The sequence below is a fragment of the Ambystoma mexicanum genome, chromosome 12 (assembly GCF_040938575.1).
Source record: "Ambystoma mexicanum isolate Mex_15411 chromosome 12, UKY_AmexF1_1, whole genome shotgun sequence".
Classification (NCBI taxonomy): domain Eukaryota; kingdom Metazoa; phylum Chordata; class Amphibia; order Caudata; family Ambystomatidae; genus Ambystoma; species Ambystoma mexicanum.
Genome location: NC_090936.1, coordinates 447,799,883 through 447,823,161, shown reverse-complemented (window position 1 = coordinate 447,823,161; position 23,279 = coordinate 447,799,883). Strand labels below are relative to the sequence as shown.

The 23,279-nt window shown below is 44.3% G+C and overlaps 1 protein-coding gene across 2 annotated transcripts in view; it reads right to left on the bottom strand.

Annotated features, from left to right (window-relative positions):
- CECR2 (CECR2 histone acetyl-lysine reader) overlaps positions 1-23,279 on the bottom strand; it is a 513,194-nt gene that overhangs the window by 200,867 nt on the left and 289,048 nt on the right. For both annotated transcript variants that reach the window (XM_069628656.1, XM_069628657.1), the window contains exons 4-5: positions 19,061-19,197; positions 13,418-13,513 (exon numbers count right to left, since the gene is read on the bottom strand). In XM_069628656.1, the coding sequence (XP_069484757.1) occupies positions 13,418-13,513; positions 19,061-19,197 (233 nt within the window). The remainder of the gene's footprint in view (positions 1-13,417; positions 13,514-19,060; positions 19,198-23,279) is intronic.

Sequence of the window (23,279 nt, the reverse complement as noted above, 5' to 3'; positions counted from 1 at the left end):
CTAGTGTCATCTGAAGCCACTTTCCCAGTTGGTTTATTTATTTTATTTTTTTAACTCTGCTCAACATCTATTGATTTTGACACCGTGCACCCACATCCACCGCAAGCGATCTGCTCTTACCAGTTAAGGTGAAAGGTGTAACCTAGTGTTTTACTTTCCCGACCATCCAAGAAATCAAGGCAATCAGAGAAACCGGCAGTGACATAATGGGTAATATAACAACTATCCAGTAAAGGAGCTTTGAAGGGACTCTTGGGCTCTTTGCTTGGTCTTAAAGGCCGCACTTCCTCATCCACAGAAAACATGGGAGAAGACTTGGAATACATCAAGCAGAAATGCCATTATTTTTATCCAGTGAAACGCCCCTCCCCCCAATGCCCGTTAAAGGGCTCAGAGTTACTCAAAGGAGACTTTTGCAATCTTGGGCCAGCATTGCACTTGAATACAGATGCATAGATAGATCAGCATGGGAGTGGTTTCCAACAGTATTCAAGGCTACAAAAATCCGTCCAGGAGCGGAGGGGTAAGTGTGGCTTCAGACACCTGTGAGTCACTATTGTGGGCTACCTCCTACACTTAGTGACCCCTTCAGTCCCCAGAGCCCTGCCTTGTTGTGGGCTTTCTGGGAGAGTGATAGAGGGGATGAACTCCCGGGTCAGCAGTGCAGGGGGTGCTATTCACCTTCAGCAAGTAAGGGGAGCCCTTTCTTTCCTCCAAGGGAACATCCGTTTTCTTATCAATTACTAACTTAACACAATGGGACTATATTCTCTTGAGTCAAGCAGGGAGGTGCCTGCAGAAAGCACAGAGTGAGGCCGTCTGGACTGGTGATTCACTTTAAGAACCGCCATTCCATCTCCCACTATTAGGATCATTACACTGGTTTCCCGTCAAATGTGTTTTTTTTTTTAAAAGGAATTTTAAATGCTAGTTTCTTTCAAGAGTCCGACTGATCTTGCCCACATTCGTTTTCATGATGGAATTTTGCTCTGCAGGTCAAGTTGAGGACTGTGCTTTGCCAACTTAGTGCCTTCCCTCCTCCTCAAAAAAATGTGCTGAAAAATAATTAACGTTTACTTCAGCACATCATTTTAGTTACACCATCAGCATATAGCTTTATCTGTAGTTAGAAAGTTTTATACAAAAGCTGTTGGAGATATTTTCAGCTTGTGGGTGAGAATCATGTGCAAAATAAAATTTCAAATGCCTCTTGAAGATCCATCTGCAGGCTTCCAGGATCCATCTTTGTGAATATGGTATTCGACGGAGAAGGTACGACTAGGAAATGCTACCCATCTTTTAGTTGCCACAGGGGAACTCTGTAGAAGATCCCCCTTGCTCATCAAAGTACCTGTTAGGACAGTTTTTCTAAAGTCCAACTAAGGGCATAATAAAACCATACCTCTGAGACAGTACATAAGCTTCACCGTTAGTAGAAGACTGAGAATGTTGGTAGCATAGACAGAGCAGTCAGGCTTATCTTGCGAGGGCTGTAGCTTGGTACAAAGGCATTGTAGCATACATACGGTCCAATGAAAAACAAACTATGTATTGTAAAAAAATAAAGCACTTATTTAAAAAAACTAGGCCAAGATAAATCTTGGTTAAGCAAGTACTATAACATAATATATAAACAATTATAAAAAAAACAACTCAATTCATATGGTTCACAAACCTAGTTATAACCACCTTTAGATCACCATCAGTCAAGGGGAGTCAAACCTATAACACACGTTCAGAATGGCAATCAGCTATTCTTGGGGAGTAAAACCAGGTTATATATACTTTTAAAATACAATCAGTAATTCAAGGGTAGTTGACCCGTCAGTCATGCAGCGACACTCAATATAGAAATCACATCATAAACCAACACAATTACAAGAATACATCTTGTAACAGATATTACTTTGGAGAACACAGTTCAGAGCTAGCAATGCAACTCATACTTTCTGGAGGGGCCTTAGGCTACTCTAGAAGTATGAACACACTATTTTAGAATGCACTAAGCAATTCAGGGAAAGCAAACCCCAATTACACTTTAAGAAATATACCATGTATTTCAAGTTAAGTAATTGACCTATTGATACACAACTATACGCTACCTAATAGCCAGTAATACCAGGTACACTTTTAAGTGTACAATACATTTTCCAAGAGTGGAGCATTAACTTTATTCAGACATGGGGCCATCAAAGTACATCCTAACAAAACATTTCTAAGTCAGTTATAAATCGATTTTGGGAGAAAAAAACAAATCCAAGAGAAGAAGAAACATAAAAGAACAATACCCAGGGTGGCATAAAACAGTTCCATGGTCTCAGTTCCATCAACCCATTTCAATATTAACTCCCAGATCGCCATAGACCCAGGGGCGTGAGATTTTCCCCCAAGGTATGCAAGAACGTTCTGAAACCATTTTAGAATAGCACTAATGCAATTCAAGGAATGCACAACCCAGTGTTAGCTGCTGCTCTTCTAAACTTCTATTGAAAATAAGTAAAATCATATACTTTTAAGAGGGGCTTCAAGCCACTCAGACAAGAATTAACTGTTTTATATCTGTATAAAGCAGATCAGGGAAAGAAAACCCCAATGGTACACTAAGAATGAATCTGTTATTTAATGTAGGTAAACCCTATTGGTAAGCGTTTGCACTCATTCTGTTAAGAATAAGAACAGTACCAACATACACTTTAAAAAGGAACTGCTTAGATAGTAGTAGCTCGGACCCACAATTGTTACAGGAAAATGACAGTAATGACAGTTCCAATGTTTAAATAGTAGAGGCTTGCACTAGCAATTGTTACAGTTACAACACTGATAAGTACTTTTATACTGGTTACATTTTCAAGACAGAATCCTTATCAAGGACTTTCCCTAGTCTACAGCATGAGTTTTCTCAGAGGTAGAAGAGGGGCCCTAGTGGTCTAGAAGCCAGCTGTAGGCAGGTCAGGATAAATTTCAGTTGCAGGAAAGTCAAGGTTCCAGAGGATATCTTCTTAAACAAGTATTAGCTTCTCAGTTCAAGTGTTCAGGGACTTCACAGAAGGCTCCCTATATGCGTTCCAGCATTAGGCCTTGGCAAGTGGTACAGGCAATCCCCCAACTGCACAAATCACCCACTCCACCTCACAACATGCACACCAGACTTAAGTATTACCCAAGCCCACACAGTACCTTAGAAGAAAGGAGATTTGGAGTGGATGCCTTCAGGATGCAGCAGCACAAGACCCATGTCCCTGGATTCTTGGTCTGGAGACTAAAGAACTCAACACTTGATGGGAACTGGCAGCAGCAGTCATCCGAGGAGGCTTCAAGTAAAGGTTTCTTCATGGATTCCCACGGCTCTGTGGATTTGGTGTCTTTTTACAGGAGCCAGATCAACGAATATAGACGATCCGATTCTCTTCACTCTCAGTCCTGCACTTTGGTGAGGGGACTTCAGGGATTCGAATCATGTGTCTGGAGATTCAGGAACAGGAAATTTGGAACAGATTCTGACTTCGGAAGACCATGCACACTGCACACTGGCTCAGGGTCCCAGGGTATTGGTGATTTGCAGCCCAGCAAGGTTGCAGCACGTCGTGGGATTGCTCAAAATTAAGGTCTTCTTGAGTCTATTGGCTCTCAACAGCCTCTGGGTAGGGGTTGCCGCATTCAGGACCCCCAGGTCGATTGGAGGGAAGGGTTACATCAGACTCCAGCAGGCTCTCCTGTCGCTGGAAATTGCTACAATTTCTTTTCTTCATCTTCCTCTTTGGATTCAGCTACAGTGGTCGGCTTGTCAGTAGCTTCCAAGATCAGAGTATTGATCAGAAACTACAGCACAACTGTAGCGGGACTTGGTTCCCGTCAGGCAAAGTGAAAGACAAAAGGGCTGTGGGGTTATGGACTCTTCTCACTTCCTGCCGGCTTACTCAGAAGACACTCTGGAGCCTAAGTGTGTAATACAAAGTATTCCTGCCGAAAATAAACTTTGACCGAGGTCGTTCCCACCTAGAATGGCAGGGGAAAGACTTCAGAAACAACAAGCAAACAGGAAATGGCAAAAATAGGAGCCCTCCATTCTAGCAGAATGGTGGCTCTTCTGTGCATTAGTGGGGCCGATTTAACAGCCTGCGAAGACTAAAAAGTCACTATGGTAAAACTGCCACCAGCCACTCAAATAAACTTGCAATTGTAACAACAATGTTACCAGATACGTAAGAAAGGAGCTATATTGTATCCCACCAACACTCCATATAAGGTGGGGGAAGTGCTGGCTCACTTAAATCAATGTAAAGGGGATGTGAATCCCATTTCACTTCTTGGGAACAGTAGGTCATCCAAGAAATAATAAGAGAATTAGAAAGAAGCCACTGCATGTAGAATGCTGTGTGCTGCCATAGTATTTTACAGTCAGTCCAAAGGTATAGGAAACTAACTCCCATCACACACTATGTAGAGACATAGAAAGCTCAACCATACATTTTTTTTTTTTTAAAAAGAGTAAAACACTAGATGCGAGGGGAAAAAGATTCCCACCTCACCTAAGTTGAAGGTAGATTACTACCAAATCCTGGGGTTGACACAGGTCAGGAAGATTTATAATAAATATGCAAATCTTACCCAACAGTGTCCCACTGCGTTCACCTGCGAGCAAACCATTTTGCAGTGCTATGGGATGACAAATATTTCCAGTCCATGATCGTGACACGTGTCGTGTGTTTTTTTTTTTTTTTTTTTTACAGAGAGTACTACCTGATTAATTGCTTATAAGTGCTGAAGATCGAGTGGGCAGTGGTTAAATACAAAGGCTACTTACGAGAATGATTATGGACCATGTCGGACTCTATGGTATATATTTTGTGATACAAACTGCAGCAAGTGAGCACGCAGTAGGGTCAGTTGATGGGAATGGGTCCTGCCTTGTCCTCGGATCTTCGCAGCAGTAAAATCAGAGGTCAACACCAGAAGCATGGCGTTATTTGGCTTCTGCTGTAATGTTTTGTGCACACAAAATAAAAGGTGGGCACCACTCTAATGTTCTGGTCCGTTACTTACATACTAGTAAAACTCCATCTTGCTTACTCTGCTCACATTCATCAGAACATCATTATCTAAAACAATTTTATTCCAATTAGCACATTGCTAAAGAATATTGATCTGCACTAGATGATTTAAGGAAAGTTCTTTTGAATCCATCATATGAGGCAGTGTTTATACAGAGGTTCTGTGTACTCCATGCATTTTGAACTATGTCCGTCCTCCGGGCTGAACACTGCATATGCTCATACAGCAATACCAACTGTGCTTGATCACCAAAACCTGTGTCAGGTTACAATCCACGCTCCTCCTACTATTCTGCTAAGGCTCAAACACGAGTTAATACTCGGAGCCGGAAGTATGTGCGCATACCGTTAATTTCTACATCACTAGTGTTTTATGTAATGCTAACATGCCTCCTAAGGAGAGGGCAGATCACACAAATAGATGCATTTTGCAGATTCTGTAAAACGGAGCAGCAGAGTATGAAACATTTGATACTCTATTGCACTGCCCCAACTACTCAGAGAATGGCGTTTGAGTAAAATAAATTGAATGCCTAAATGATGAAGAGCCTTGTAAATGCTGTATAAGCTTGATGAACCAGGCCTATGGGTTGTCTATAGTGGGGTTTTAAAAAGCTTTGAATTTGGACGTATTGTGATTTTTAACACACCTTAAATTCTTCATTTTAAGATTTTTGTTGTTTTGTTTTATTGGTTAAATACAAATTTTCAACCTTTAACAAATCAGTCAGTGACCTTTCCCATTCCCCATGCTTCATTCATGCCCTCGCCCTGCTCTCAAGATTCATTGTTGTCCTCATTTAGTCCTTTTAGAATCGATTCTATGAATCTTAGGGCTTCCAGGGTGGGTCCAATTTTTTGAACTGTCAAAATTCTTTCCCAGTATTCCTCGTATGTTGACGTATTTATATTTACCACGCACGCTCCTAAATATAGGTTCCTTTGGGTGTTTAATACAGGACAAGAAAACAACCAATGTTTGATTGATTCCATCGTTTCTGGGTCCTTGCCAAATCGACAGGTAGCCTCTTCTAGTGGGATGTGTTTCCTCGAGTATTGAACCTCCTTGGTTGGCAAGATGTTTAGCCTACATCTCATTAGAACGTCCCTATATTTTGGTGAGGGAAACCTTCGCAAGTACGGCGGAGGGTCATTCAGGGCCTTTCTTTCCCAGACAATGTTGTGACAGTTGGTATTTTGCCTCTTTAGATTGTCTGTTATTTCTCAATCTTTTTCCCCGTAGAGTTTTCTTTGCTTTATCCGGGTTTTCTTTAAGCGTGTCAGTTTTGATATTGTAATTTTCTAGAATTTCAAGGCAGTTCCGTTTCCAAGTGTTGAGATTGGGATCTACATTTCTTACCTCTTTTTTTGCCAACACTTCAAACGAAATTGGGGGTTTGTCTAGAATGCACTTTCGAAACAATGAGAGTGTCTTCCACAGCACTATTGACTCCATCGATTGCAGTCTCAGTTCATGTCTTATTATGGATACGGAGAGACAATTTGAGAGCCTAAGTACCTTCCTCCAGAAAGATGCCTCGAGGACCCCCCCACGTCTTCCAATGTAAATTTAGCAAGGATTCCGCTCCGTAAGTCAATATCGCCATGACCTTTTGTTTATAGAATAGAATTAGCGGCATCATTGAAAAGGTTCCGTAGCGTCGATGGAGAACGCAGGCTTGATTAGATAGTTTAGTGAGTTTTTCTTTGATACAATTCAATTGAGCCTGCTCATTGATATTTTTGTTAATTTGGACTCCGAGGTAGACCGTTGAGTCAACTATTTCAAGAGGTTGCTTGTCCAGTGACCAGGTGAATCCTTTTTTTTGTTGTAGTTTTGGATCCTCGAGCTGACTGCATTATTAGGACCATAGATTTTTTCACGTTGACTTTCAAGTGATTTTTACTTAAGTAGGTCATAAATTCCATCATTCGTCTTTGTAGGCCTATTGGGGTTTGGTCTATAAATACAACGTCATCCGCATATAAGATCCATGAGAGCTCCTCGTCCTGAAATACTGGGGGAAATGCTCGAATTTGTTCCTGGGATTCCTTCATGTCTGCTAAATATAGAATGAACAGAAACGGTGCCAAGGCACACCCTTGCTTTATGCCTTTGGACGTCAGGATCTTTTCTGTCAGGTCACCGCCTTTGGAGACCAGTATTTGAACTGAGGTGTTTGTATAAAGTTCTTGGATAGCCTCAAGCAAATCCTCCAGACAGTTCCATTTTCTTAACTTAGCACAGAGTAGGTCCCTACAGATCCCGTCAAAGGCCTGTTCGAGGTCGATGAAGCCCAGGTATATGTTCTTTTTCTGCTTTAATGCCCATAGTTTCAGCATATTTAGGATGAATAAATTCAAAGACGTTCCAACACCACTCATAAATGCTGTTTGCCGCTTAACTAGGATTCCAGTCTTTATTGCCCAGCTCTTTAAGTCTCTCAACAAGATAGAGCAGAACAATTTTCCTATGGAATCTAGGAGGGCAATTGGCCTGTAATTCCTTGGGTTATTGCAGTCCCCTTTTTTGTACATCGGCACGATTAGAGCCTCTTTCCAGGACTGTGGAATTGTTCTTGTTTTTAGTATCTGGTGGAATAATACTAAAATAAAGTCTGCCCAGTCTTCCTTTTTTTCCTTTAGCATGCAGTTTGAGATACCGTCTGGGCCGGCAGCTCTAGATGAGCTCAGCTTTTGAATCCTTAATAATATGTCTTCCTTATCAATGTTAATACGCCACTCATTCCCAGGTCTTTGCTTGGTCTTAATTGCCTCCTTCTCCTGGAAGAGATCTGTGTAGAATTTTACCCATTGCGTCTTTGACACATTACTAGATGTTAGGGCTGTCTGGAAGTCGTCACCTTTATTAATCATCTCCCATAGGGACCTTGAATTAGATGTACTTATTGCTGCCATCATTTTTTCAGCATCTGCTTGTATTCTCCACACCTTAGAGGATTTTAACCAGTTTTTATAGGTCTGCTTACACTGCCTTATGGACGCCTCTTTATTAGGGTGGGTGTTTTTCTTAAGGCGTCTCGGTGCTGAACGATATTCCCTTCGCTTTTCCACCAGGGCTTTGCTATATGCATGTTTCCTTACAGGGACATTGTTTTTGTTTGTTCCTCGCTTGGTTTCGAACTCCTTCAGTAACCAGCCATATTCTACTGTTTCGTGATTCTCTTCAAAGTTGTGAGAAAGCCGCTCTGCCAATTCTGGAATTGCCCATGCTTTTATTTTTAGCCTATTTCTTCCCCATGATACTTCCATTTCGGGGACGGTACGATATTTCAGCTCCTCAGTCTTCCAGGGGAGTTCTATTTCTAATAAAGCATGGTCGTTAGCTTTCTGGGGGATTACTTTGAAAGAATTGATCCATGGCAGCGCGTTTCTAGCAACAAAACAGTAATCCAGACAGGCACTTGTTGAGTTCGCAGACCAAGTGTCGGACCCAGGGATATCACCTGTTAGGCCATTTAACATTGACAGCTCTCTAATGTTCATTTCAACTAGCCAACGTTTTTCATTAGACCCCAGAGTATTTCTTCTTTTCAGCAGGCCCTTTTTATCCAGCAGTTTGATGGTCAAGTCACCACATAAGATGATTAGTTGGTCATCATCCTCGAGCATTGATGTATCAATTGCCGCCAAGATATCCGCTAAATATTTACTTGTTTCGGATTCTGGAGCGCTCGGGTATGTATTTAATAGGAGTAGTCTCTTTTCATGCCGTCGTCTATTTTTCACAATTCTAATAACCTGTAGAAGAGGGTTCGGAGTCCGTTGTTCTAAGACTTGAAGTTGGCAATCATCTTTCACTAGGGTTATAAGCCCTACACGGGGTCTCCCTAAGGGTCCTTTCTGTGCCGGATTTATATAGACCTGATAGCCTTGGCACACAGGAGTTGTTCTAATCCAGCTCTCTTGTAGGCAGATTAGTTCGTATTTACCTAGAAAGTTGCTTTCTCCCGAGTAAAGATGGCCAAATCCCTGTGTGTTCCATGAGGCCTAGAGAGATTTATTCCCCTCTCCACTGTAAATGGCCTATTGTCTCTTTTTCTCAGTTCTAATACTTGGGGTTCGTGGTCGCATTTCAACTCTGTGTCACCTCGATGTCTCCTGCCCCTTTGGCCTTCTGGCTAGAATTATCAATCGTAAATCTCAGCTTTGTAAGCAGGTTATCCATCGATTTTCAATATCCATTTGCTTTGTTTGATTGACCTGCGCTGGGGTCTACTGTGTCGTCCTGGTATTGTTTAGTTCTTGAATTTTCGCTAGATCTCTCGTCCTGTCGGGCCTTAGTGGATTTCCTTTCCAATGTTTTCATGATTTGTTCAGCCCTCTCCTATGGTCCTGGGAGTCTTGGCCTCGCGCCAATCTCTTTTGAGCTCTGGATCTGCAAGTCTATAGCCCCAGGCCTCCAGCCTGCTCCTTGCGCCCCACAATCTTTAAGTTCACTTGACCTCAGATGTAGCAAGATCACATCCGGCTTTTGTTCATTGATAAACTCAACGATTACCACATCGTCACTGTAGATTCTAAAGGTTTGTGGTAGATCGTTAAGTATTTCCATCAGTCTAGTCCTGTTAAGCACTATTCTTTTTTTCTCTCTCCAGATTTGTTCCATTTTTAGTGTATGGAGGCCTCCGGGCGGCCCCATTTCACCCCTGCTCCCCCCTTGCTGATGTTTTGTTGCAGGCTTTTCCCCCCCGAGTACCTGTGCCTTGAATGCTTACGCCCTTGCGAGCTCAACTGGGTGTCTACACTCATCTGGAGTCGTAATCTCCAGCTGTTTTAATAGCTGACTTACAGCTGTTTTAATAGATCTAGACTCTTTGTTGCACTGTGGCTCCTTCTACGATCTGAGGAGGTTGGTTTTGTGTCATGGTTCGCGACGTCTTTCTTTTTTCCTTTAGGATCTTTTGGCAGGTAGTCCCGAGATTTTGATCTCCAATGGAGTCTTGTCTTGGTACCTGTCACTTGGACTCCTTTTGGCATTCCAACGTTCCTCTTTCGGGCGCTGGAACCGTTCCTGGCCCTGTTTGGCTCCTTCGTTTTTCATTGTTATTTCCTTAGGTTTTTTTTGTGTAGGTCTTCCTTTATTTTTGTTTTTTTCCTGTCGGTACACGATCTAGCTGCTTATCTATTGATTGCCACTCAGATAGGCTAATATTATCCCCACTGTTCGTCCTCTTTGATTTCCTCGATTGTTTCTATAAGGTCACTCAGTCACTTGTGTCCCAATTGTTTTCATTCTGTATGTTCAATTCCGCAGCTTGGGGCAAATTGTGTTTAACAGCTTTCTCCTTCGGTCCACTCAACAGGTTTATTTCTCTCCTAGGCTTTTTGGGTACGGCTCTACAACCTCCTCTGTAGGCAATTTGATGTTTCTTAGGAAGGCTCGCGAGCCGTTGGCTTTATGTTTGGTAGCCTGTTTTTTGGTTTTCTTTTGGTTTAGTCCTTTAGGTTCTTTTTGTGCTGGGTCATCCAAGCCAGTGTTCTTTTTTTCATGTGGCTGTGTGTTCCTTGAAGATCGCATAGCTCGACTTAATCTCTTCATCATCCAGAATCAACAGACAATCTGAGTTAATCGGCATAGGTACTTTTAGACCCTTCCCTAGAACTAGGGGTCCACCGACCTTTTGCTTTGATTTGTCTGTTTCCTGAGTTTTCGTCCTCGGATCTATCTGATCCTGCTTTTTGTAGGATTCTGATTTGGATCTATGATAAGTGATGATTGCTGATTGAGCTTTCTTATCCACTCATGATCTCCTAGGATTCCTTCCATCAAGATTTGCTTGTCATTTGATTCCTGACGCGCTAGATCACACAGGCGATTTTGCCATTGGTGTGACAAGTCTGACTCATTCTGCAGTCTCGCTTCCATATGTTTCGTAAAAGAAACTATATTTCCCAGTCCCTCATCAGTTTTCATAGTTAAGGTGTATAATGACTGCAGAGTTTCATTAATAGATTCATAGAGTTTCAGAAATGGGGCAAGCGTGATATTCAATGCTGCCATCACCACGTTCTGAGTGTGGGCAAGATCGTCCATCCTCCCCTTACAGCACAGATCACTTATTTTCCCCAGGGAGACGTCATCAATCTCCACTATCTTGTTCTTGTTGGGGTCCCCCTGGGGGAGTTGGCCTCCATGATCCATCTGTCCGAGGTTTGAATTTTGATGTACGTTGCCCCATAATCGTGAGGGGATTGAGTCAGGTTCGTCCATTGGGTCTTCAACATCATCAAGCGCAGCCAATTTGTCCTTCATAAAAGAGAGGCTTCTCCTTTTTTCCCTTTACTATTTTACCTGTAAGGTTTGAGATGTCCTGAATTAATTTGGAGGCAAGGTTGGAATTGCTGGGGGTTTCATAAACCTTGCGACTGAGGCCAATTTGAGAGGCGATGTTTAGCTGGGACCCGCTCCCCTGCTCTCTGCTGTATTCCCCACTTAGCTCCGTATTATTGAAGATATCGGGAGTGCCCGAGTAACTGACGTGCCCCCAGCACTGGTGTATAACTCCCGGCATGATTTTCCTCCGGCTTCTTCAGCCCCTCTTGGGGATGCAGGTGTCCTGCCGGGCTGATGGATGTGTCTTGGGAAGCAGATTGCAAGTGGGGCGGGTCTTTCACTGTGGTTAATGCTTCTTTTACCAACCCCTTCTGATTAGTGTTTACATCACGATTGTCCATCATTCCCTTTGCTTGTATAAGGGGTTATTCTAGCCTTACTGGATCACTCCGTACTTCAGGGTCCATGAGTGGAACTTGTTCTTGTGATTCAAGAGCTGGTGGCTTTCCTTCTATGTCCTTGCCTGACAGGGCCTCCTTACTTGGATACTCGATAGTCGGGTTCTCCAAGTGTAGCTCCAGCATGGGACAGCTCTCGCTTGCCTCACCTACCAGATCTTCCCAGCCATGCACCTGCAAACTAATAGGGTCAACCGGGTTCGGGCCCCCCTTTGTCAACCAACTTCGAGTGGTATGACCTGGCCCCCGTATCATTCTGTGGAGTATGCTGGCTTGTATCCCCAAAGGTCATTACAGCCCCGATATGAGTTTTACAGGACCAGGCGAGACCTGTATGATTGTTATTTCAGGCTCATCCCCCCCACCTAGTGAGTCCGTGGATGAGCTTTCTTCCATATCTGGCGTGGATATTGAGGGCAAGCCCTTCTCCTGGGCTTTAGACAAAAAGGCAAGGCGGCTTTGTTTCAAAGGCACTAAGACTTTGTTGAGACCTCCCCTGGCCGGTGACAGGCCCCCGGCGGGAGCCGGGTAGGAGGCTGTGTGCTGCCTTACCTGGTGTCTGGTTTTCACTCTTTCTTCTGCCCCCAAATCCGAGGTGTCGCTTTTGAGGCGGCCCATCGTCGCGCAGCTCCTCTCTGGGTACGAAGTGCAAGAGGGCAAGAATATATCGGCTAGCAGTTTCTTTCAGTTCAGCACCCGGTTGAAAGGGGTATTGGGTGGATCAAAGGCCTGTGGCCCGCAGTCTCCACTTTATGGTGATTGGTGTATGTTCTTTCACATAGGGGTGTGTTTGCTGCACAGCAGCTTTATGTTCCTTACCCTTACACCAAAGCCGCCGAACAGCCTAACAGCACCAGCCCTTCTGCCACCAGGGCTTACGCCGCGAGGGTGGTTTGGCCGGCAATTAGTGCTTGGATGCAGTCACGTGATCCGTCATGTGTGCGTGATGAGCCCCGCCTCCTCCAGGAAGCAGCAAGAGCTCGTGCTCGCAATGCTGCTGTGCTCAAAGAGTAGCAAACAGCCTTCAAAACGTTTGATTCACAAAGCGTACCTTCACCGTAAGCAGATTTAAGATTTGGTTTGTGGAATTAAATGTTATGTATTTATGCTTCTTTTAGGCTTGTGAATATTGAAATTTGATGCATCTATGTTTTTGTTTTCATACGTTTCTGTAAATTGTAAAGGTTTTCTTTTAACCATGAACAATAAAAAAAATGAAAAACAGACTTAATCTGTCAGAAGCATGACATTGCAGGGAAAAAGCACATTTTTGTTTGAGCTAATCTCACCTTGAACACCCACGTCTGAATATTCTGGGTGTGATTGGTTCTGTAGGGGGCATGCAGCGGAAGAAGATTTGTGCATGAGGGAAGCACAGCACTCGCGCTGCTCAGAGCAGTGGGCTACTTCTAGGGAGCAGCCTTGTTGGGTGATGGGTCTCAGGAGGATAGCTCAGGGGCAAAGTGCTCCCCTTGGAAGCAAGACAAGAGAGCAACACAGGTTCGATCCCCGGTTCAGCGCTTAGAAACCTCTGGGTATTAAGTGCGTAATAAATAAACAATCATAAATGGATGAAGGAGAACACAAAGAAAATGGCCAATGGCCATTACCTCACGGGAATCTCCTCCTCTACTTTTTTCTTCTTCGGGGGACGGCCACGCTTCCGGACTGGTTTTTCGGGAACAACGTCAGTTTGTCCTGGGCTTCTGCAAAAAGAGTGAAACTGTTGGATTTATCGACACGTTTTCCCCAAAACACAGTTCATGGTGAAAAACAAGACTGGCCAACTGCAAAGGGGAAACATGACACTACGTGCCCAGTTCGCTTATGAAAAAGTGAGTTCACAAGAGGGTAATGATGAGTGGCCGACAGGCTTTAAGAGAGTAAAAGGTGTACAGGAGACGGGTGTAGTGCAAATCACAGCCTCAAATGTAGCCATATGTGGAGGAGCTGGAGAAACTGAATCAAATAATTGGCTATACATGCACAGGGTTTGGGCTGGATTGCAAAGTTCCCATAAAGAAATGGGATGTTGTGACAGGTGGAGTAAAGTAGCACAGAGAGGCTGTGAATCCACCTAGGTGTGGGGAAGAGTTTAGTCCTCTGATAAGTGGTAAAGGATGAACACTGACCCAAGCAAAGGGGAAGGTTTGGAATTTTAGAACCTAACGAAGGAATCTAAAAAGGAGAAGCAGAGGCTCTACAATATGGTGATGTGTAGACAACGGTTCTGCGTCATATTTTAACAAAGGCTCTGCTTGCTAGTTGTAACAATTGTTCTCCAACGTGGTTATCATGGATGTTACTTGTTTTGAATATCATCCTGCATTCAAGGGAAAATTTGCTTGGAAGTGCCTCTGCCACACAAAATTAATTTCGTCCACAACCATCACCCTTTCCCCACCCAAAGCCTCCCTCTACCCACGGACACACCCACCCGCACGCAAACACGCACAAAGCCACGCAAACACGCACAAAGCCACGCAAACACGCACACAGCCACGCAAACACGCACACAGCCACGCAAACACTCGCATTTACCCACTACCGACCCCTCCTCTCCCCAAATATTGCTCACAAAGACGCGCAAAAACAACAGACCAACACTTACCTGGGACTATGCGACTTCCCTCTTCTGGCTCCATTGTGCCCATCAGAGCCTGCGCGCACTCGTTTGCCTTGCAGGGGCCGACAGTTTCATTTACAAAGGCTGCTCGGACGAGCGACCTTTCTAAAAATCGGTCATTGCAGAAATCGCTTATTGAAAAGCGATTTCTTCACTTAATACTGCAAAGAAGTCACGGTGACAACAGTAAAGACAGACAAGTGATTGCAGTTCAAGGGTGTTTATTAAAACTGCATAATGGGTGAGAAATGTGTGGCCACAGACTGGATGCAGGCTGGACATAGGCAATTTTCAGGAGCAATAAGTTGCATTTTACAACCCGAGCTATTTAATAGGTCATGTTCGCATTCACTTAGAATGACTGGAGTAGCCGACACAGTCGGAGTGAAAGAATAGGGGCATTCTCCCTGCTTGCCTTACCCTCCCCTCCCCATTACACCCTTTTTATGTGACAGATCTGGTGGCAGAAGAGTTAGCTTGGTAGAGTTTGAGGGTTATGGCATTGTAATCTACACGTAATTTTTGCAAACGAAAAGGATCAGTGTTTGCAGAAGGAGTATGCAGCAAGAAACACTGGTCCAATGTGTTGGTGTGATGAAGTAGAGCAAGCCCTACACTTGAGAAGATTAGAACAGGGATGAGAAATATAGCGGGTGCGGCAACTAGGCAAACCGTTTGGAAGCTAGGAACAGGAGGTTGGTGTGAAGCCATTACAACCATGTCGGCTCCTGGTCATCCATGCTTTGAGAGAGGACAACTAATCGTTCTTGAAGTCCTGTTATTTTGTGAAGTGTATGAAGAAATAAGTGCAGTCAGTACAGACAGAAGGTGCTGGCGGTCATGGTTGGGGATCATGAAAAGAGGAAGGAGTCTAAAGGTTACTGTTAACGGTAGAGATCCTTGAGCGACAGTACATTACCTTGGATGTCAGATCAAAAGTGTCCCAGTTTAAGTCACTTCAGCTAAAGAGGCAATAAAATAATGGAACATTCACTAAGGTCTATTTGGCCAGGGACCCTAAACTTGAAACTGGTTTCAAAGCACAGATCCTGGGGATTTTCTGAGTAGATGAGGATGTGAAACGCTGCTGTGTGCAAGGAAACAGCAGCAAGAGTTAAGCCTTTTGGGTATTGCCCCCATATTGGTACACTGTTGTATGGAGTAAACATCTCAAAGTCATGAGCCCAATAAAAGCTCTAGCGTTGCTTGGGGATTTGTCTGTGGTCACTCTTCCCCCTCAACTCACCAACAAGGTTTGTTATTAGCTCTTGTCGGATTTCCCAGCTCTGCAACAGGCCGCCAACACAATAAGAGATGAAAACTGGGAAATTTGCTGCTATTGTGTACCTTTTTCTGGGGTTTCACAAACGTTTCCTTTGCTCGAGCGCTCCCCAAACGCCTGAATGGTGTCTTCGTCAAATGTAAATTCTCTTCTTGGCCTCCATTTCTGGTCCAAAATGTTTTGTAACACCGAAGATCAGGGCAATAACTATGCTTTGTGCATCAAATCTGACAAGGAGATGCAGAGCATTGGATTTCTTCAAATGGACATTTTGGAGGCAATATCTCTTATTGCAAGTTTGATGAGCAAAGAAATCTAGTTGTATGATAGCTTTTTCGATAAACCTTGGATGCACTCTCGACTCTGACCTAACCCTCTCCCGCCAAATCAACAACGTATCCAAGTCTTGTCATTACCACCTCAAAATTTTTAAGATGCATTTTTTCCTACCTCTCCTTTCCTAAAAGACTTGGAGCTGTTTAATCTATTGTAATGTCGAGACTGGACTACACTAACTCCCTCTATCTCGGAGTACGGGCATACACCTTGTTAAATTATAAAGAGCACAAACTGCTGCAGCCAAAATGCTTCTAGCACTGGGCCCAAGAACCCACACCTTTCCAGCTCTCAGAACTCTCCACTGGCTTCCAGTCGGACGAAGGGCCTTTTTCAAAACCCTATGCATCACACAACGATCAGTGCACAAAACCAGCCAGATATACCTGCAAGACAAGCTTAAACCATACCACCCACTGCGCACTCTAAGATCAAGCTCTGCCCTCCTTTTAGTGATACCAAACACCAACTCATGATAGTTGGATCCTCGTTCTCAGCCTTGGCCCCCACTCTATGGAACTCGCTTTCACCCCACATCCAACTCACTGAAGACTACTTGTCATTCCGCAAACTACTGAAAACGTGGCTCTTCCCATAACACCAATGATCTCCAAAGATATCTATCCATCCTTCGAATAGAGTCGAAGGAAGAAGTAAACAGTGAATAGTCACAGTAAACAGAAAATCAGAGTAGATTGAACAGGGATAAAAAAGGAGTAAATTGAGTGGATGGAACCGATTGAGTGACTGAAACAGATGGACTGAATGGAACGTATGGAACGTATGAAGCGGAAGGTACAGATGGACCAGATGGCGTGGACTGAACGCATGAAGTGGACGGAACGCATGGCGGGAACGGAAGGAGCGGATGTTACCGATGGTGCAGGTGTTACGGATGGTCTGGGTGGAGCTCCAGGGTTCGGTTTTACAGCTATGGATCAGTGGGATCACGGATATATCCTATGCACGTGTATCCCCATATATATCTGCATCCCTTTTATACCTCTATCCACCCCGTCGCTATATATTTGTATGTCGCTTGTACACCCCCCCCCCCACTGTCCTGCTCGCGTGCATGGTCTCAGGCACTTATACTGATTACCACCATATCTCACCACCACGCTTACTCTCTTCTATACACCATCATTCAACTAGAACACAGCTATGTCCTGATAATTTGGCCTAGCTGTTCACATACGAACACGACCCACGAACACCACATCATCCTAATAAAACACAGCTAGCTGAAGCACATTCCGGAGCACCCACGCACCATACGACACACACTATCTCTTTACTGACTTGAACTACGGTTCCCGAGGGCGCTCAACCTACCAGCGCTTTGAGGTCATATCAATGATACATAAGGCGCTATATAAATGCCAAGTAACATAACAAAACCCTGAACCCCTTGCCACTCTAGACACTCCATACATAATGACAATTTTGAAACAGACGCCACTCCTACTTCAAAATAATTGCTCAAATGTTTTTAACCCTAAAAGTCAAAGCTACGAGTTGTGGTGATCTCACTAAGTCTTCTTGCTGTTCCCTGTGTGGTGAAAGGGGCATTGTATACAGGGCACGAGAGACTATTGCATTCCTTTAGAAAGGATCAAATTATAAACAAGTGGTTTGCTGTGCAAATGCATGAAATTACCCATGCAATCCATCTACGGTCTAAGTGGACATGGTCAAACAGGAGCTAAAGTACGGAAACTCCCCAAGCAGCTAATTATTACGGTCCCCACATTAGGCTTTGACACAGTGGTGGGCAACTTCAGTTTCAGCCCCACGATGGAAGCACTTCCCATCCTGGGTTTTCCCTCTGTTCTTTGAAGAAGGCGGTCAGCTAAAAACAGAAGGTAGGATTCGATTGTGGTAAGCTCTACTCAAAATAGGGTACACTTCTCAATTCATACCAAACACTCACAATCAAACCCACTTACATATAGCCGGCAGAACAATTAACCACTGAAAGGCGCAATATGGTAGGTTCATATCTAGGACGCCCCTTGGTAATTCAGTGTTTTCCTGAAAGGTTGCCCTGCTGCAGGGTTGCTTCTGCTCGCCTCTTTGAAGGTCATACAAAGGCAACATTTGGGAAAGGGATGAGAGGTGGTGTTTGGGCATCCTCCCCCTACCCCCGATCTGATGAATTAACAAGATTCTCTCAGGAGCGCCATGTATGATGATGCGGGTAATACAGAGAATTCAACAGAAGATTTTGCAGAGATGATCTGCTAAAGCAAGGCCATCCCTAGATTAAATACCCACAGCACAATGCTTTAGGAACAAGTGAGCCAATGCCCCGGTTTCAGGCTTGAAGACTGCAGGTATAGGAATGCTTCCGACAACAGTAGTGGCTGCCTTTGGTCACATTGACTGAAACCTGGCCGCCCATTTTAGGGTGGAAATCACTGTGCCAATAGTTTAACACTTAAAGTACAGATTTTTTTTTTGTAGTGAAAGCCGATTTACTATAGACAAACTACGGTCTAGATTTCTCTGAATCTCTGTTCTTTGGATATAGTTAATTATCTCCTGTGACATTTATACACTATTCCCTTTAAAACCTAGGCCTGGATCTTTATGGCTTAGCAGGAAAATGGAAAAGCTGATGGCTCTATTACACGTAAACACGCAGCCTGCTTAGGAACCGGAAATTGCTCTCTCAGACCAAAGAGAGCGCAGACAGTCCGACAAAACCACACCTCTCTGCCAAAGCAGCACCACACCCCTCAGACATGCAAGTTACGTTTTCCGACAAACTGTGCGAATTGGAACATACAATTATATTTTTATTTTTTAAGTAACAAGTGAAAAGATTATGGTACCTTCGAAAGCATCACTGCCAATTGAATTTTGAAAAATGTCTGGAGAGTGTTTTGTTCTCTTGGCAGAGTTGTTTAAGCGTCTAATGCTATACACAATAATTACATATTTTGAAGACCCAATTTATTTGCCACATTCGACTCCCCATAGATAAAGACTGGCTTAGGCACCTACCCTTCCAAGCTCTCTCGGTTGATTTTCTCCAAGGATGGTTCTTCTCTGTACATCCGGGTGCCATAGAAATACCAGTAGAGGGCGCCGTTGGAATCCTCTCCCAGCGGTTCCACGCGGAGGCTGTCTGCATCCAGACCCTAGTTTGAACAGCACAGAGGTAGCGAAAGGAAATTGGGAATTATTTAACATGAATCTTGAGTAATTCCTTTGAAAGGCCGTGGCAAATACAGCAGGAATGGAAATGAAGAAACGTGGTCACTCGACACTAGCTTATGTTTGCACACATCCATGACAGGTGCACATGATTTTCAAGATGCGCCAGGCCTTGCACAAGAGGTTTGGTGGAATCATCGTGCGATTCTGGATCTTGCACAGTAGATCTGACACCCCAAAAGCCCAAAGGATAATCAAGTATTAACATCAGAACTGGTTTGGTGCTGCACATGTGGTGAAATAATTGGCAGATGCAGGTGGGCTCCCCCACTTATTCTGCAACCTAAAGAGTAACTCATTTAGGGTGTCGGGTGAAAAAAGTGGGGGGTACTCAAGAAAGTTGACGCTCTGCATAGCTTTACCTTGGTTTGGAGTCCTCATCTTACCAGCCTCCGTTTCAGCGAAAGTTGGTGTTTTGAGTTTCTGATGCTTGCTGCAAGTGGCACACACCCACAAACCCTCACCAGGCTTTCTTTGGTGAAAGTGGGCTTCTTTTCGCTAGTTGGGAGTGGCCGACACAGGTTTGCCAATCTTCAAATACTTTGTACTATCGTTCTACCTGCTGTACCCTCTCCTCTTCAGGACTTTGGATGGGGCTGACGTCATCTAACGTGCGGGAAGAGGGAACAATGTGGGCGACTTGCACATTGGTTAGAAATGGCCTGAAATGTATGACTTGGAATGCTAAAGATTATAATAGTTATATGAAATGCAACACAACGCTAACTTACCTTAAGAGAACGGGGTGAGTTATGGCGTTACTGCAAGAAATGTAACTAAGGGCTGAAGAGGCTGAGCAACTTGAGGTAGTGGATTTGGAAGTTCTATTACACATCGTTTGCTTACAGATCAAGTGGAGATGTAATATTCATGGGCAAAAACCTTCCAATTTCTCTATCCTCCTCCTCCACCCGTATCGGCGAGGATTAGGGTGCAGGACAGTGCGGCACTCTGTTGCAATGTATCCGACCCAACAGCAGACCAGTTTCTTCTAGTACAAATGGGAAACGAGTGGTGGTGCGTGGCAACTTCAATGAGTCCAGGACCAAATTCTTGGCCAGTCATCGGGTAGATTATGCCCCTTTTGGGCATTCAGTAAACTAGGGGAGATTGGATTTTGTGAGCCAAGTACTGATTGGTGGGTCTGGTGCACATCATCCTTTAGGAGAAGGGAGAGAAGGGGGAGAAGGAGAAGGGACAAGGAAAAAGGAGAAGGAGGTCAGATCGTTACACCACAATCTCTTTGGCATGGAGAGAGAAGGTGCTATTTTTGGCACAGGAGTCCCAACGCCGAGAATAAACTAAGAGGTCAGGAACTTCGATCAGAAACTGCACGCGTCTGAAATCATGCCAGAGACAGCTGCAAAACAGGACGACTGAGCATTTAGGGCTGCTGTTATAATTATAATTGTTCTTTTATAACGCGCTTACTAGAGATTGCTTTCTAAGCACGGAATCGGGATTCGAAGCTGTGTTGCGCTGCGTTGTCTTGCTTCCAAGATAGCTCCAGGGCAACGTGTTTATTTCCCCCCCCCCTCACCTGCTATGGCTAAATACATACAGGCAAGCAGAGTTAAGAAGGGGCCATTTGTCGAGAGGAGGTTGAGGTGGCAATTGGGTGACCGAACAATGGAAAGACCACAGGACCACCGGGCCTACTGGTTACAAGAAACTGGGAGACCAGCAATTGATCTACTGCAAGCCATGCTGGAGTCGGGATCGCACGGGGCCCTCCCTGGGTCTCTCTGCCATGAAGAAGAGCCGCCCGCTGACTGTGGAAGCTCCAGGCCAATCAGTCTGCAAAACACAGGTATCAAGACACTCACTTAGATCCTTGCCAGAAGGTTGGTGACAGTGATGAATAAAGTAATTTCACAGAACCTATGTGGCTACGCCGCGCAAAGAAACATGAGGTACAACACAGGAGGCTCCTGCAGTCCATGTTGATGGTAAGGTCAGGACCGGGTGGCACTGGATGCCGAAAAGGCCTCCAATGTAGCCATGAAAAACGAATGCCTCGTCAGAAAGTTCACTGGGTTGATAAAACGGTATCACAGAATTCGAAAAAAGCGAATGCGAAAACGTCGAAGATTTATCTGAGAATTTTGCAGCAATCATGGGTATTAAATGCGAGGGGAGTATGGGGAGGGGATGCAGGGTTTTCCCCCTGCATATAATTTCACGAAAAAAAAAAAAACATTTTCGAATTCAGCATTTCGAATTCGCACTAACCACACATACAATATAACTAGCGTATGCATCCCCCCATGGCATCACTTTTCATGAACTGATTGCTCTGAATCTCATTTGACCTGAAGAGGGTGACAAGTCAACAGTGCTCTGTGTCAACCCTGCTATGCAATTGATAGCAGCGAAATTCAGGACCTCTGTTGAGGGCGTGGAACTTGAGGGATGATCAGATACCCTATCAACCTACTTCTGGTTGTGAAAAACGTATAGCCACATCTGAGGGCCAGCACCCAGTTTCATACAGGTCATGCAATGTAAAAAATCTAATTTCTCTCTAGGCTTCTCTGAGCTTAATATCTTTAAGGGGGAGTCATAATGGCCTATTGTAATTTCAGAGGAAAACCCTTAGGACAAGGTTAGTTTCAGGCCCCTCACCATTGGGTATTTTTACACGTTAACTGTCCTAGTCAAGAACGGGCCTAAAGTGATGTTGGCTACAAATTCAGAACAGCATTAAGGTAGTGCTGATGACCTAGGGCCAGTTCACAACACTGAATCATCCTCAGGCATAACTTGGATTGCAAAAGCTTACCACTTCATTATACAGGCACCCCAATAGTCTCGGGAGGATAGCTCAGGGGCAACATTGCCCTTATCCTAGTCCTCTGTGCCCTAATCGAGTGACCGCCTACTGTGCCAGCCTTCGGATCCTGTGCTCTCAACCCACTTATCTATATGGCACATTATATAGTACTATATCCTCAACTCTAGCAGAATGCATTTGAGCATAACCCTATTAACATACGCCCCACTGCTGTTATTACAGTTTATACTGGCAACTATGGACCAATTTAAACATGCATCCTGCCCTACACTCCACAGAAACTCTAGGCTTCGCGCTGGACTCTCCACCCTCTACGAACCGCAGTTACCTAGCAACGCCTATTTGAACCGCCGTACCATACCCAAAAACCAGACTAGGAGCTCAACGCAACCTAAACCACAATTACCTGCTAGCACTTTAATGAAAGAACCCATCCCGGTTACTTCTAACACCAACTGTCTACCTAAAACAACCTCCATAACAGGAGCACTGACCAATGCTACATCAGTCGTGGCCCATGTCACTAAAATAGCCAACCTCCTTACCTTAGATAACCTTGACCTCCTAGCAGTGTCAGAAACCTGACACTGCATGACGCAGCAGGTCCAGCCCTCTCCCTAGCAATACCCAAAGAGTACCAACTACTAAGACTAGACCGCCCCAATGCCATAGGTGGTGACTTAGCCATCATCAGCAAATCCAACCTGAATGGAGGGTTAACACTGCCCACCTTAAAATCCTGTGAACTCCTGGCCTCTAAATTACCGATATCCCCATGCCAAACCCTAAATATTTATCTCATTTACAGGCCACCAGGGCCCTTAGGCCTTTTAGAAGAGGAATTATCCAGCCTCTTAGCGGGCAACACAAAAAAGTCATCCCAGACAATGATCCTTGGCGACCTTAACCTAGGTCTTAACGAACCAAATGACAAACAAGCGCAAGCCATCGCTAACATGCTTGAAGGGCATGGCCTCACTCAAAAAGTCCTCACCCCCACCCACGACAAAGCGAGAATACTAGACTGGGTAGCCACTTCCAACTACCCTATCATCACTTAAAATACACCCCAGCCTTGGACTGACCACTTCCTCATCAATTTCTACTTAAAATGCCCAGAATTGAAAAAAAATTGCACCATCTGTTCCTACTAGATCCAGAAAAAACATCACACCAGACAATATCCTACCCTTGCTCCTCCCAACCATGAAT